Source organism: Mastigoproctus giganteus, chromosome 6, assembly GCF_048544385.1.
Source record: "Mastigoproctus giganteus isolate SK-2022 chromosome 6, ASM4854438v1, whole genome shotgun sequence".
Lineage (NCBI taxonomy): Eukaryota > Metazoa > Arthropoda > Arachnida > Uropygi > Thelyphonidae > Mastigoproctus > Mastigoproctus giganteus.
The window spans coordinates 49964254-49979997 of NC_143580.1; the positions used below are offsets into that span (position 1 = coordinate 49964254).

The 15744-nt window shown below is 35.9% G+C and overlaps 1 protein-coding gene across 4 annotated transcripts in view; it reads right to left on the minus strand.

The window, feature by feature from the left end:
• Positions 1-1791: 1791 nt before the first annotated feature.
• Positions 1792-15744, minus strand: part of LOC150084234 (fragile X messenger ribonucleoprotein 1 homolog B-like) — a 497644-nt gene continuing 483691 nt past the window's right edge. For 3 of the 4 annotated variants that reach the window (XM_090375959.1, XM_090375958.1, XM_090375956.1), the window contains one exon: positions 1796-2430. In XM_090375959.1, coding sequence (XP_090232085.1) covers positions 2066-2430 — 365 coding nt within the window. In that variant the 3' untranslated portion in view covers positions 1796-2065. Of the gene's footprint in view, positions 2431-15744 lie in introns of all 4 variants that reach the window. The other variant, XM_090375957.1, reaches the window with a different exon arrangement.

The following is a 15744-nucleotide window of genomic DNA, read 5'->3' on the forward strand; positions in this document are numbered from 1 at the left end:
AAGTACTTGTCCAGAAATTCTAAAGGGTTGTTCTTCTACAGAATGAGTTTTTCTATCACTAAAAGACACAGTGCAAGTTAATCCATATACAGCTTTTCCAATGTCTCTTCTACACTTCTTTTGGCATTCAGGATGGTCTTGAGGGAAATTCTACTTATATAACAAATTGATTAGTCAGCAGTTAAAAGTTGCCTTTCTCCTATGCAAATTGCTACTAAAAGGCAGCATTACCGAAGGAGAATATTAGGAATAAGGATACCAGTTTGTCTGTACAGATTTACAAAAATGCAGAGCTGATATTCCTTCATAGGAGAACACACACACATACACAAAAAAATATACATATCACCGTAACAAATATAACACTTATAGCTGCATTATAAGTTCATTCTGTAAAGTACATCCTATTCTGGAATAAATAAGGAGAAAAATCATCTGTATAAATAATTATGTAATTTTAAATACTTATGCTCACAAATGATTTACAATGACAATTTTTGTAATGCATTAAAATAGTAAATACACATACATATATATATATATATATATTCAACTGCATTTATAAATCATGTTTCTTTTTCTGTTTGAAGTACAATAACCATTGATAATTTTTTTAAAAGCCATGTTTAATTATATTTATTACTCTTCTTGCCATCAGATGTGTTTATGTTCAGTTGTTAAGGAATGCACTTCAGAAGCATAGCAAATTTAGGACTGAAAATGAAAACTCATTCCCACATAATTTGCTTGTCCCTATTTGATGGTTTAGTAACCCAAAGCAGCTATACTGCTAACCTTTTTTCCCATTAAAAGCATTTCTGAGTGACTGAGTGAAAATGAGCGAGAGAACATAAAAAGGCTGCTGCTGGCAAACTTTTAATGTTATCTCATTAAGGCCACTTTTAATAACAATAGTCATCAATGGCAAGATCATGGCGGCCAAACACTAAAGATAATATTATTTTGAGACATTGGACAGCATATAGATTTTAGTATTAAACTCGCTAAAATTATATTTATTACCATATTAAACATTTTTCAGAAATACAAATACCAGGTATTATTAATTATTCTTTATCTGAATAAATTTTTGCGCAGGTACATTAAAATAAAAGGCAATGATATGAAGTGAAATGGGAGAATGAAAATGTTTATTGCTGAATGCCAGTAATTCATACATTTTTATTACATCAGGGAAGGGGAGGTAATAACAAAACAATAATAAACTAAACAGCTATCTATAGAACAATTAGCCAGCACTATCTTTTTCATATTCTGGTTCAAGCACAATCATTCTGAAGTTTTATAACTAAAGTGAAAACATATAAAGGGGCTTGAAGCAGAATTATTATATAGTGTGCTGGATACTGCAGAGCAGATGAAATGGATACACAAGTTATGCCAAATGCATAGGTCCCTACTGATAAATTAAACAGGTAAAAAAAAAAAAATAAAATAAAATAATAATAAAAAATCTCAGTAATAATCTCTTTCCACCACAATTTTTATGCTCTGACAGTTCTGAACAACAACCTACAAACATCCAAAGTTGAACAATAAATAATAAACGTTAGTTTTGTGTATTTACATTAGGAGGCACTTTAAGTAGAACAAAGCCAAGCACAAAATACTAATAATCTACATTCTTCACTACATAAATAATTCTGTTCAAATGGACTCAACTGTGAAAACAAACTGATCCACACCGAAATCTGATATGCATAACTTTTTTTTTTGAGCAAATAAAGTTTTTTCACACAAAACCTAATATGCTTTGATTACACTAATATAAAATTTCATATGAAACTTAAAAAGGGTGAATGGGACAAACAAGTAACTTCAAGCATAGAAAGAATGTAATTTTTTTTGGATGAAATTCATGTTTGTTTACAGGCTTGAATAATAAGTGACTATGAGCTCTAGAACACTGTTAAGGAAGAATTGAGAACCTTGAAATACTTTTATGCTACAAAGAGCAGCAAAATATGTAATCAAGGCAGAAAGGGTGCTAGTTTCTATGGCAACTGAGATTAAGCACCAAATGGCAATGATCTGCTAAAATACATTAGGCTGTTCCATTGACAATTTGTTCGGATCTAGCACCCTGAGCTCCAGCTTTTTTCTCTACATTACTGTTCTGACGGGGTCGCTGTTGACGAGGTTCTCGTTGCTCCTTTGCTGTTGATTCTGTTTTTGTTTCCTTTGCAATTGGTTCACCACTACCACCTGAAGGTATACTATTAGATGATTCTGATTTGTCCATAGAAACTTGATTGACTATTGATTTATTTGTTTGCTTAGATTCACCATGGGAACTATCACCTTGGCCTTCTTGGGCTCGAGGTACAGATGTATCATTCTCGTGTCTTTTGCTCCTCTTCTTTTTTCGGCGGCGACGGCTCTGAGACCCTTCCACTGAAGATGCACTTTCTATAAATAAATTATAAAAATATTTCAGAACATTGACAGAGTTCTTATGTTAACGTTGCATAAAATCATTGAAAGGATCAGTTTATTTTTTGTGATTTTTTCCTGGAAGTGTTGGCACTTCCAATTGTAGTAAAAATGGTGGTTTGTTTGTTTGGTTTTATTGGTGCATCAGCAACCAAAGCTATAATGCCACAAAACTAGGTCATATAAAAGAGAATAGTTAAGACTCCAGTGACCTAATGAATTAGGCCACTTTGAGACACTGAAATGTATAATAATAAAAATACGCGAAAAGGGTATAAAAAGTTAAGTTTTAAACATGGGTAAAAAAGGACTAATGATTTTAAGTAACTAAAAGTGGCTGACACGTGGCCATTGTCGGATGAAATCTGACTTAAGTTTATAAGGCTCAGTCAGATGACTGAGCCTTATAAACAGTTCATGTCTATAACATGGATGATTAGATAAAATATGTCATATGGTTAAAAAGGTGTCATATTGCTCACACACAGGAGAGTCATCTGCCCTCAGCATAAAAGAATGAGCGAGATGACTGTGTCCTATGTGGAGGCGAGCAAGAACAACTTCCTCCGTGCGGCTCCAGCACAGACTAGACAGCCAGTGTATGGGCAGGTCATAACTGCCCATGCCAAGATTGTTGCCACTGGGAGAGAAATTTAGAGTGTATTACCTTCCTGCAGTCTGCATAGGGGACTGACAGGCTACAACTATTCTGGAGATCTTGCAGCAGTGTCCACCAGTTCATTATCCCTGATCCCAGAGTGACTTGGAATCCAGCAGAAATGGATGTCAAAAAACACTCAGGAAGAGAACAACATCTGCTGGATCTGGAATGGATGATGATGTTAGTATTAGTAGAGGCATACAAAGCAAGAAAGCAAGCTTATGCAGCATCAGCCAACAAAAACAAAAAAAAAACCTCCCATCTCACCCCTCCATTCATTCCAAATGCCTGTTCAGCTCAGCCTTAAATTTATTTAGACCATCAACTTCCACAACAAAAGATGGAAGTATGTTCCACCAATCAACTACTCACTGGCTAAAGGCAAATTTCCGCACATCTATTCTATAACTGTCTTACCTCAATTTGAATCTGTGCCCCCTTAGGTTCTTAATCTGAGCAAAAGGAAGAATCCCATCAGCATTCAGCTTGCTCAACCCATTCAAGGCCTTAATACACCTCAATCAGATCATCTCGCAGGTGCCTACTCTCCAGGTGCTGCAATTTGCAGAACTTAAGCCTTTCTTGGTAAGAGCACTTGTTCCCCTCACCATCTTGTTGCCCTTCTTTGTACTCATTCTGACAACTCTACATCCTTCCTAAAATGAGGCCTCCAGACCTGTACACAGTACTCTAGGTGTGGCCTGACCACTGCCTTGTATAACGGGATAATCACCTTCCTGTCCCTGCTAACAAAATTTCTATATATCATTGAAAAGACTCCATGACCTGCCCTGCTCAGTGAACTATATTCGACTGCACAATTATCCCCAGGTCTTTTTCACTTCCCACTTCCCTGAGTGTAGTACCATACAGTTGGTACATTTCTCTTTGGTTATTGCTACCCATATGCAGTACTTTGTATTTTTCAATGTTGCCACTTCTCAGCCCATTTTCCCAACTTATCTAGATCCAGTTGGAGTAGCATACTGTCAATACTGTCAGTATGCTATAAATATACAAAACAACAATGGGCCTAACACCAAACCCTGGGGAACTCAACTAATAACATTTGTCCACGAAGAGCAGTGTCCATTGATTACCACTCTCTGTCGTCTCCCACTCAACCATCCCTTTATCCATTGTAGCAACTTACCCTTAATGCCATATCTCTCCAATTTGTACAGCCGTCTTCCATGTGCAACAGTATCAAAAGTTTTCCTGAAATCCAATGTTGCCCGATAAAGCCTGTAATATACTTAAAGAGTCTGTATACACGATTCACATTTGATAATTATGGGTTTAAATGTAGTCTGAGACTAACTCTATAGCAAACAACTCAAATGTGTATATGCTGCATTCATGGAGAATCTTCTCAGATATACTGTTATTCTGGGCAGATGGCAGCAGATGACTGGTTTTGAGCAATCAGTGGAGATAGGCAAGGAGTCATGAGTATTTGGCTCAGTCAGCAGCATGTTGTTGTAGGACGGAAGATGGAGTGACGGTCTTATCCAAATTTTTAAGAGAGGTTGCATGACGGTGTTTGAGCATGCCAGGGTGGAAGTAGTTACCTTGGTGACTGGACAACATTGTCTACTGTGATTTTCTCATCATGACTCAAAAATGGGTGACCACACGGGGTGGTCTGGCAGGATTTCAGTTTGAAAGCATATTGTAGAAGCAATTGTTTCCAATGAAGCAACAATAATGGGTTATTTGCTTCAACACAGAGGTTCTGGAGAGGAGATGGTCAAAATGCTCCAGTGGTAATATGAACTGCTTGATGGTGGATGGGATCCAGCCATCAGAGTACACCGAGACTAGCGGATGCGTACACCTGGGACCCCGTAATCTAATTTAGATCACATAACTGCATTGGTCAGTACCCTAAGAATTAGAGGGATTGCTGGTAGAATATTCAAGCCTCTTTTGCACTTCACACATAGTTGACAGGTATGTTGCAGGAGAAGGTTAACTTTTTATCAAATACATGATCGAGAAATCTAGTCTCAAGTACTAACATTTTGTCCTAGTCTCAATTCAGATTGAAGGTTATGTTTGTGACAGAAATGTATGCAAACAGTCTTTTGAGGTGAGAACCTGAAGTCATTATTCATTGCCCATGAGTTAAGGTGATCTATGGCACGTTGCAGTTGTCTCTTGATAATCCTGATGTTGCAGGATTGAAAAAATATGCTGAAATAATCAACAATAGGAGGGCACAGTTTTAAAGCTGCAGGAAGTTGTTCTGTGATGGAATTCACTTTGATGACAAAAATCGTAACACTTAATACTGATCCCTGGGGTACTCCCTCCTCTTGGCAGAAGTATTTTTCTGTATTTATCAATGATATTGATGAAGATATCATTATTATTAGCCATATGGTGCAAGGAAGCCTGAGGCTTATGCTGCACAAGCCAAAAAAAAAAAAAAAAAAAGAGTTACCCTGAGAGAGACAAAAGTAGAAGGGAATCACCAAGAAAGAGAAGAATGATGATATCAGGCTAAGGACCCTGGGTATGCCGAGCCCAATTCCATACTCACCAGATGTGCTCCCTTGGGTTAATATATATATATATATATATATATATCAGGCTTAATGTCCAAGTTTGAGACGATATGAAGGTTGGCAGGGTTGTTAATGACACTAATGATAGTAGGCTATTGCAACAAGACCTAGAAAAGTTGAGCATATGGGCTGATAGGTGGCAACTGAAGTTAAACATTGACAAATGTAAAGTGCTGCATATGGGTAGCAGTAACCCATGAAAAACGTACTGACTGTGTGGTACTACACTCAGGGAGGTGGAGAATGAAAAAGACCTGGGGGTAATTGTGCAGTTGGATATGATGTTCTCTGAGTAGTGCAGACGGGCTGCCAGAGCAGGTCATGCAGTTTTGTCAATGATATACGGGAATTTTGCTAGTGGGGATAAGGAGGTGTTTATCCCATTGTATAAGGCAATGGTCAGCCATACTTTCAGTACAGGTCTGAAGGCCCCATTTTAGGAAGGATGTAAACCTGCTCGAATGAATTGAGTAAAGAGAAGGGCAACAAGATTGGTGAATGGAACAAAGGTTGCTCTTACAAAGAAAGACTTAAGTTCTGCAAACTGCAGTGTCTGCAGACTAGGCACCTGCAAGGTGATCTGACTGAAGTGTATAAGGCCTTGTGTGGTTTGAGCAAGTTCAATGCTGATGGGATTCTTCCTCTTGCCCAGATTAGTTGCTTGAGGTAACATACATTCAAATTGAGGAAAGACAGTTGAAGAATAGATGTGCAGAAATCTGCCTTTAGCCAGTGGGTGGTTGATTGGTGGAACCAACTTCCATCTGTCACTCTAGAAGTTGATAGCTTAAATAAATTCAATGTAGAACTAGACAAACATTTGGAGTTAATGGATGGGTGAAATGGAAAGGTTTTTTTTTTTGGCTGATGCTAAAGTGCTGAGAGAAGGTAAATCCTACATAAACTTGGAAGGAATAATTGGATAAAAAGTTTTTAATAAAATCTGCAAGGTGACCTCTAAGGCTGATGCTATAAAGGTCTTTTAAAATTCCAAATCTCCAAGCTGTGTTATATGCCTTTCCATATAGAAGATCACCAGGTGTTCTTGTTCTAAGGAAGCATCTTGAATGGATGTTTCCAACTTAATTAAATGATTCAAAGTGGATTTGTTCCTTTGGAAGTCACATTGCATTCTGGAGAGGGCCCCAATTTGCCTCCAAATACCATATAAGGCAAGTGTTGATAATTATGGGTTTAAATGTAGTCCGAGACTAACTCTATAGCAAACAACTCAACTGGGTATATGCTGCATTCTGACTAGCCATCTGTCTGGAATCCTGGACAGACGGCTAGTCAGAGCATAGGATGGTAGTTTGTTGGAACTTGGGGATCCTTTTATGGTTTAGGAAAAGCAAGCACGATTGCCTTATGCCAGGAATCCATAAACTGCTCCCCTAGAAAGATACTATTATACAGACAGAACAGATGGTCCATGGATTTTGTGGACAGATGTTTAATCATTTCATTATGGATGAGATCTGGTCCAACAGCACTTGCTTTGGTAAGAGTTAGAGCTGTTTTTAACTCTTCTATTATAAAAGGAACATTATAGAATGAGAAACTTTAGATTTGAACTGGCTGGCTGTTTTTTTTTTTTTTTTTGTCTTTCAGGACCAGGAACTCTGAAGAATAAGTTGTTGAAGAGATTGTAGGAAAAAGTCTTTCCAAGAGTATTGGCTACTGCAGTTGAGTCTGCAATAATGCATCTGTTATATTCCAGGCTGACAAAGGGTGATATGTATATTTTCCCTCCATTTTTCGGATTTTGTCCTAGACAGCTTTAGTGCTGGCTCGCTCATAGGGTAATAGTGGATGTAAAGCAGATTCATGATTCCTTTTGACTCTGACAGCAAAGATAGCATTCTTTGGTGTAAGCACATTTAAAGGCTAAGAGATTAAGCATGGTAGGATATCGTCAAAATACAGTCAGTCCTCGTATAACATGTGTTTGCATTACACGAATTCGATCATACATGATTTATAAATAGGGGAACGATATCTTATATAACATGAACTGAATTCGCTTATGCACGATTCGCCTTTGTGTTTACAAGAAATGGCAGTCGAACGCAGAATCACCCCAACCGAACGCAACACGATAGGAATGAAGAGAAGATTCTGAAAATGTATTTATGTTTTTTATATCAGTGAAGGGGAAACACATTTCACCATAATAACATAAAAACCCACACAGTCCAGCTATCGGTATAATCGCAAATGCAATTAGATCGAGTTTACTACCAGTTTATAACAGATTCCACTAGCAGAAACACAAATGGAAATTGTTTTTATTGTTTTATGGTAGTAACCCCTAGAAATGTGCTTTAGTAAAATGTGAGGTGTTGTATATCTCTGCCTTTACGGTGTTGTTTATTCAGTTGCTACAGGCGTGCAGCTTTGTTTATGTGTATCAATCGTGCCTCCTCATTTTGTAATTGTGCTTTATTCCCTAAAAATGAGTAAAATACTTTTAAAGGTGTGAAAAGGAAGCGTCCTGGTGAAGACACTGCAGATTCACAGAGAAAAACAAAAGCAATATCGAAAAACAGAGGCGGACTGGGTCAAAAATTCTTACCCGGGGAAATTTATAGTGGCCTCATACTATGGTTTATGACCAAAATCACACCGGCCTCCGGCCCACTGGGGGTTTCCCCGTTAAGGCTTATGGCCAGTCTGCCTCTGTCGATAGAGAAAAAATATGAAATTGTGAAACGCTTTGAGTGAAAAGAAAGACCATGTGATATTGCACGTGCTACAGGCCTAAATGAGGCAACGCCGAGAAATACAAAGAATGCAGAGAAAATAAAAACAACTTTCATAGCAGGAACAACTCAAAGTGTAATTAAAATCCATTAGATTAAGACACAAAGAATTGGAAGAGATGGAACGGCTGTTATCTGTTTGGATAGAAAATCAAACAAAAAACAAGTTTGCTTATGATAGAAGCAAAAGCATTAGCAATATTTTATACGTAATAGTCGTAATAAAATACGTAAGTATTTTATTACGACTATTTATTGTGTTTGGTAATGTTTTGGTTACAAATGTGTGTTCAAATCTTGGGTGGTCGGCACCTAACCCTATTTTTCCCATAGGGCCTGTTGTTTATATTGCACGATTTTGCATTGCACGGGGGTTTCCAGGAACACAACTATCGTGCTATACGAGGACTGACTGTAATCCCCAAGCTTTGTTTTGAGCCTTATTTTGTTGCTGTGCATTCTGCACTGCACCCAGGTTTCGGAAACGGTGGAAACTAGGTAGATGCTTTCTCTGATGTATGCCACTGTATCATTGATAGGCTCCTGACTGACTGACTGTAGTGATGTCAAATTCTGCCAGGTGTTGAATGGCATTCCAGTCAGCCTGATTAATCTTCCACCACAGTAACCTAAAATTTAAAATTTTAAAAAGCGATTTTCTTTTCATAATCTTCAGCTCCAAGGAAAATCAGATGCTGCCCGAAAATTCCCAGAAGTTTTAAAAATTCTCCAAGCTGTACTATATCCACCTTCATTGAAGAAGGTGGATATAGTGCAGACGAATTTGGGTTAAACTGGAAAAAAAATGCCAAAACGCACTTATATCGAAAAATGAAAAAACAGCTCCTGGATTCAAAGTTTCTAAAGACAGAATTACTCTACTGTTTTGTAGTAATGCGTCAGGTGATTACATGACAAAACCAGTGTTAATTAACCAATCTTTAAATCCTCATGCTATGAAAGTGATTGATAAGTCTACCCTCCCTGTTTATTGGAGAGCCAACAAAAAGGCATGGCTTATAGCTAGCATATTTGAAAATTGGTTTAAGTTTTGTGCCTGATATAGAAAGATACACAAAGAAAAAGAATATCAACTTTAAAATTTTACTAATTTTAGATAACATGCCAGGGCACTCAAAAAATGTAACCCATCCGAATATTAAAATAATTTGTCGCCTAATACAATGTCACTTATTCAACCCCTTGATCAAGGGATAATTTCAACATTTAAAGCGTATTATATTCGTCAAACATTCGAATTAATTAAAAAAAAATGGAATCTAATCTAAACATGACACTGCCTCAAGTGTGGAAAGAGTTTTCAATATTTAAATTGTGTAAAAATTATTTCTCTATGTTTAAAGGAGTTAAAACCCTCTACACTGAAAGGTTGCTTGAAAAAAATATGGCCTGGTGTTGTCCTTAATCAAAATTTCGTACCACCTGTATTAAGTCGTATAACAAACCCGGCACACATTTGTGGTGGCGAGGGGTTTTCCGATATGGTTGAAAATGAAATTTGTGAATTAATTGATGAAGAAACAGATTTAAATGAGGAGGAATTGGTTCAATTAATAGAAGACGGCAAAGCAAATACAAATGGTGAGGAAAGTTTTACCGAAGATTCTGATTGTGCTGAGTCCGTTAAAGAGTTCAGTCTAAAGAAATTAGCAGAAGGATTAAATTTGGCACAAAAGTTAGGAAGTTATTTTACGGATAATGATCCCTCAACAGGGCGCTCAGAAAAATTCAAAAGACAATTGGGCAGTTGTTTAGCTCCATATTATGAACTTAATCATGGTGCTAAGCAGGGTCTTATTACCAACTTTTTGATATGAAAACCAAATACAAGTAGTTATAAATAGTGAATACCCAGTGAGAATTATACAAATGATGTCGAAGAGATTTCAAGTGATAACAACATCCGGCCACTCGTAAATAAAGAATATCTACGAAATATTTTTTCTGAAGACAGTGATGACGATTAAAATATCCATTTCTTTAATTTTGAAATTTATGCATTATGTGCAATGAAATTTATTTACAATTCCTAATTTTTATAATTTTATGTTATGTATTTGTTGAATGTCATTGTTGTTTTTATAATTTAAAAAACACTACGGAACATAACCCTACATTTTGTATGAAACCTAACTTCCACGTTATACAAGGGTTACCTGTATATATATATATATATTAAAAAAACATTATGAATACTTGATACTATCGGTTACTTCCATTTCAGACTTATTTCAAATTTGGTGCCTTTCCTAGCATGCAAAATTTGAAAACTACAAATGTTGCATCCCACAGAGTATCAGCAATTTTGAGAGAATATCAGGTTTCATGTTATCATTCTTATGCTGTGAAAACAAAGACATCTTAAAACAAGACAGTAGAGGTTTAATGATCTAGTGAAAGAGGATAAAAGTAACCTGAAACTTTAAACAAACAAAGCATCAGCACTTGTCCAGTATACCATCCTATTCTTCAAGCAAATTCCAAAAAGTTGCAAAAACAGTGGTAGGACAAGCACCTGACAGGTCTTTGCACCCAATTGCTGTAAGACAATCACTTCAAAAACTGTTGCAGTAAAAGTTTTACTGTATTTAGAAAGGTAGAAAAAATTTCAGGATCTTAATCATTAACAGTTAACGCTGGAAGGTTATTTTCGAGGGGCACCAGTTTAAATTTTCTTGATTCTAGTAAACTTTACCTTTTTATAATATAAACATTATTTACTTTGGTGATGCAAAAAATTTTGGCAGTGTATGGAAATATGTATTGTTTAAAAAAATAAAATAAATACTTCCCAATATAAACCAAAATTACTGAGAGACATTAAAGGCTGAAGACCTTTAATATGAAAATTAACCAAAATTTGATTGTAGAGCCTATGCAACAGTTGAAATAAAACCATCTCCAAAGAAAAGAGGAAATGGAAACTATGATTACAATTTTCGAGAAGGATGTTCAGCCGAAGTCAAAAGGATTATGCAATATTTCTGAGAAATGAGGAATTGGACACCACATTACAACTTGAGGACATTCAGCCAAAGTCAAAAGGGGTTATGCAACACTTATACTTCTAACAATAACAGCAATTTAATTAAAGAAATTAAGCAATTAAACCTTAAATTCATCAATAACAGATACTGTGCATAATTAAATTTCAATACCAGAGGTGAGCTTGCAATACTATTAAAATGTAGAATATAGAGTATATTCTACACAAATTCATTTTGTCCAAAGAGAAACAGTAATTTCTTTCATATAACTTTGCTTCTCACTTCTTCAGATTAATGTTTGCTTAAAATGAGAGCTTGAGCCCCATGATAAAAGACAACAAGTACATGGGGAGAGCAAATACTGTAGATTTCCCACCCCCTCTTATATTATAAAAGTAAGTCCAAACATAAAAATAATGTTACTGGATCCTATAACGCTCTAGTAGTACTGCATATAATATTAGATCTTGAACAGCTGATGCATATTTTGAATTAGCTAGGAAGAAACAGGTTGAATGACAAATGGCATTTTAGGATAATAGTGAACACAGTCCAGTCATTTTAGCTTTTATCTTGAAAAAATTCACTAGAAGGTGAATTAAGTACATATCAAAAGTTGAGACAGGCAGATGTCCTATGGTTGCTATCCTGGAAAATGGCAATCATTTTTAAGTATTTTTGTCAAAACTCCATTATGAATGTAATAGAGGAAAAATTTTTAAAGAGTAGAAAACAATGAATGGTTTCATTTCTTATATATACAGTAAGCCCCCGCTATTCGCAGGGGTTACGTTCCTGAGAAATGTCGCGAATACCGAAAACGTGAATACTGAGTTATGGCTCCCATAGTAATAAAGGAGTTCCGTTCCAAAGTATGAAATATATAAGAAAAACTAGTCTAAAACTTTGTCTATGTATGTATTATATGTACCTTCATAATATGACTATGTACATAGACAGTACATAGTGAAATGCAAGCATATGGCATTGAAATGAAAATAAGAAACAATTTAATATTAAATGTAATAAAATGCCTTTGCTAGCAAATAAACTTATCCCGCCAGTGCTATCACCAGTTTCGCTAAAGTGTTGATAAAGGAGTTTTGAATTTTCACGAATGATGAGTGAACTTAACGGAATTTTATTTTGAATTCGGTCTTCTATCCACAGATTTAAAGATTTTTTCCATTTTTTCTAATTTAACATCACGAGTTACAGAGCAAATTTTTGAAGCAATTAGCGCGTTTTCACTGACACTACAGCGGATTTTTTCTTCCGATTTTTTGATTGATCGTACCGTTGACTCAATTTTATAATGTTTTGCCACTGAGGAGACACTTTCACCATTAGAAATTTTATCTAATAACTCAATTTTATTCGCTAATGTCATCACCTTCTTTGATACTTTCACATTTCTCTTGTTATTCGTAGCCATATTTTTGTAGGGGTTGGAAAGAACTTTTCTACAATAAAGTCACTTTCTTCCGTTAACACACTCGAAAAAGTCTGTTTTACATTGCAAAACAGTAGATTTATCATTTTTGTAAGCATATCAATTTATAAATTGATAAATTTATTCAATTTATAAGCATATAAATTAAAAGCAAACGACGAAACCTTCCATGACAAGCGCATAACATATACTGCTGAAAAAGGATTAGCGAGAAACATCCACAACACACGATTTTGTCACCCCTCTCCCCCACCCACTGAGTGCTGCTTTGACTGGGAAAGATAATTTTAGCCACGCCCATGTTTTTTTATGGGGAAAAAAATTCACGCAGCTTTAAAATTCACATTTTTTTAGGTTTCATTTTATATTAAATCGGCGATCGTGAATAGCGGGGGTTTACTGTATTTTCATAAACCCAATGGGAACAGTTATTCACTGAAATACCTTTTGTTTTAACATGACTACATTTCCCATAAGCACACTATAATAATGAAAGAAGCGGCAGAGACTATCATTTACCTAGTTTGGGTTCACATGTTTTAGCATTTTGATGTGTTAATGTGTGCAGATGTAAATTTGACTTCTGTGATATTGAGCCCATGCAGTGCCACAAAAAGTTCACAGCCCATTGTTAGTTGCTGCACTATGTTGGCTGCAATAAAACAGTTACACCAAAGTGTAAAACTCTTCTGGCCTTGGCCATCCAGTATATAAACACACATTTATTTATTTATTAATGTTCAAGTAAGAATAGAGTAATGGTGAAGTAGGCTTCTGAGTATGTTTTCTGCAGTTCAGGTCTCGAAGATGGGGTAAGTACAAATGTTTTAAGAGGACTAAACTTTGATTAATGTGGTCTGGAACAGGAAGATAGGAAATGTGTCCAGCTATCTGAATATCATGAGATGCATCACATTTTACAAATTGATTATATTCATAAGCACTATATTAATCCAAATAAAAGAATCTCTGGAACACCTAGATCTAGAGTAAAATTGCAGTTAGATAAACCAATGATTATTTATATGAACTATGGTCTGTGGATAGGAAGTAGAGGCATTAAATCCAAAACTATCCAAAAAAATAACAACGGCACAGCTTATTTATAACAGCAACTCATGAAATATGGGAACCATCCTCAAATGTTGTCAATAGCAAGGTGATTATTTCAAAATGGGCAAAAAAAAAAAACCCCCCCCCTTCATAATAGAAATGGCATGCCATGTGTATGTTTTCATGTTACAATCAGGGATTGTAACACGAAAACATGAAAATCATGTAACATGATTGTAAAATGTATGTTTTCATGTTGCAATCAGGGATTGCAACATGAAAACATACTGTTCTGGAAAGGCTATAAACTGTCATTACTTGCCCCAGTTTCAAATTTACATATATAGTACACATTATATATAATATACGAGGTGCTACCCAAAAGTTCACGAAATGTATTTATAAAATAAATTAGACTCATCCTGGGTCTTATTTTCCACTGTCACCTTCAAAGTATATAAGTATATCCCTTGAGAGTGTAAACACTAATCCCAGCGCTTCTCTCATGATTTGAATGCATCCTGAAAGTCCTCTTTGTCACAGTGTTCAGCACTGCTTGCGATTCGGTTTGGATATCCTCTATGCCAGTTTCTCAAACTGTGTTCCATGAAAAGTCGTATTTAATAATTAAAAAAAAAAAAAATAAATAAATCCGATGAATCTTCAATAGCAGACTTGATTTTTGATGGGTTATGCTTCCACAACAAATCCAAAAAAACAGAAAACAAGATTTGGGTTGATCAATATGTTAAACAGGTGAGGCATTCTAGAAGTGCCTATAATTTTTGATTAAATATAACATTTATACTCTGTGGGTGGGTTATTAAGAGGGGATATTCTGGTGGTTATCTTTATATCATTATAAACTCAAGGGGACATCATCTTTTCTCCAATTTTGTTCATGGCAGTGAACAGAACTGAAGAGAGGAAGTCTCCCTTAAGGCACTATCACAGTTATTATTCCAGATTTAGTGAGTGGGCCCTCTTTTAGCAATATCATTCTATAACACAGAATTGCCTTCCTCAACCATAGTTGATGAATTAGGTATTTTTTCAGGAGGTGCATAAGAGAAGGTACACTGACAGGGTCAAACACAGATTGGATATTGATGCAATGTAAGTAACAACCATATCTGATTTTTTGTCACAGTTGTGTCACCTCACAGTTGTGGATGATAGGTATGTCAGAGTTGATCTACCTGGGATAGAGAAATTAATTTTATTGGTTGCTGCTGGAATATCTGCAATGAACTGGTGTTTTCTCTAGTAGCTGAAAAAGGTAGGAAGTAGAATGGGTTTTAGGAAATGGCCTGATGGTATATATGTTCCACGATGGAGGAAAGATGTGTTGATTAGAATCCAGTTCAAAATATTCAGAAAAAAGCTCCAGTATAAATGTGCTGAGCTATTTCAGGAAAAAATACTATAGGTGGAGAGCATTCACATATCTTATCAGCATGTATTTGTGACCTTGTTAAGAGGTTGCAGGTGTCGGTACCCTGATTATACCCACTTCCTCAGAATCCTTAACAAATGATGCAAGAAAGCATGCTTATATAGTGGGGCCCCCGACATCCGATGGTAATTTGTTCCACAAAACCCATTGTACGTTGAAACCAACAATACATTAATTTCCTGTAATTTGTTCCCCAGGTTATACATTATTATTAGCAATATGGTGCAAGGAAGCCTGAGGATTATGCTGCACCAGCCAAAAAAAAAAAAATTTTGAATTACCCCGAAAAGAGAGAGAGAGAGAGAGAGAGAGAGAGAGAGAGAGAGA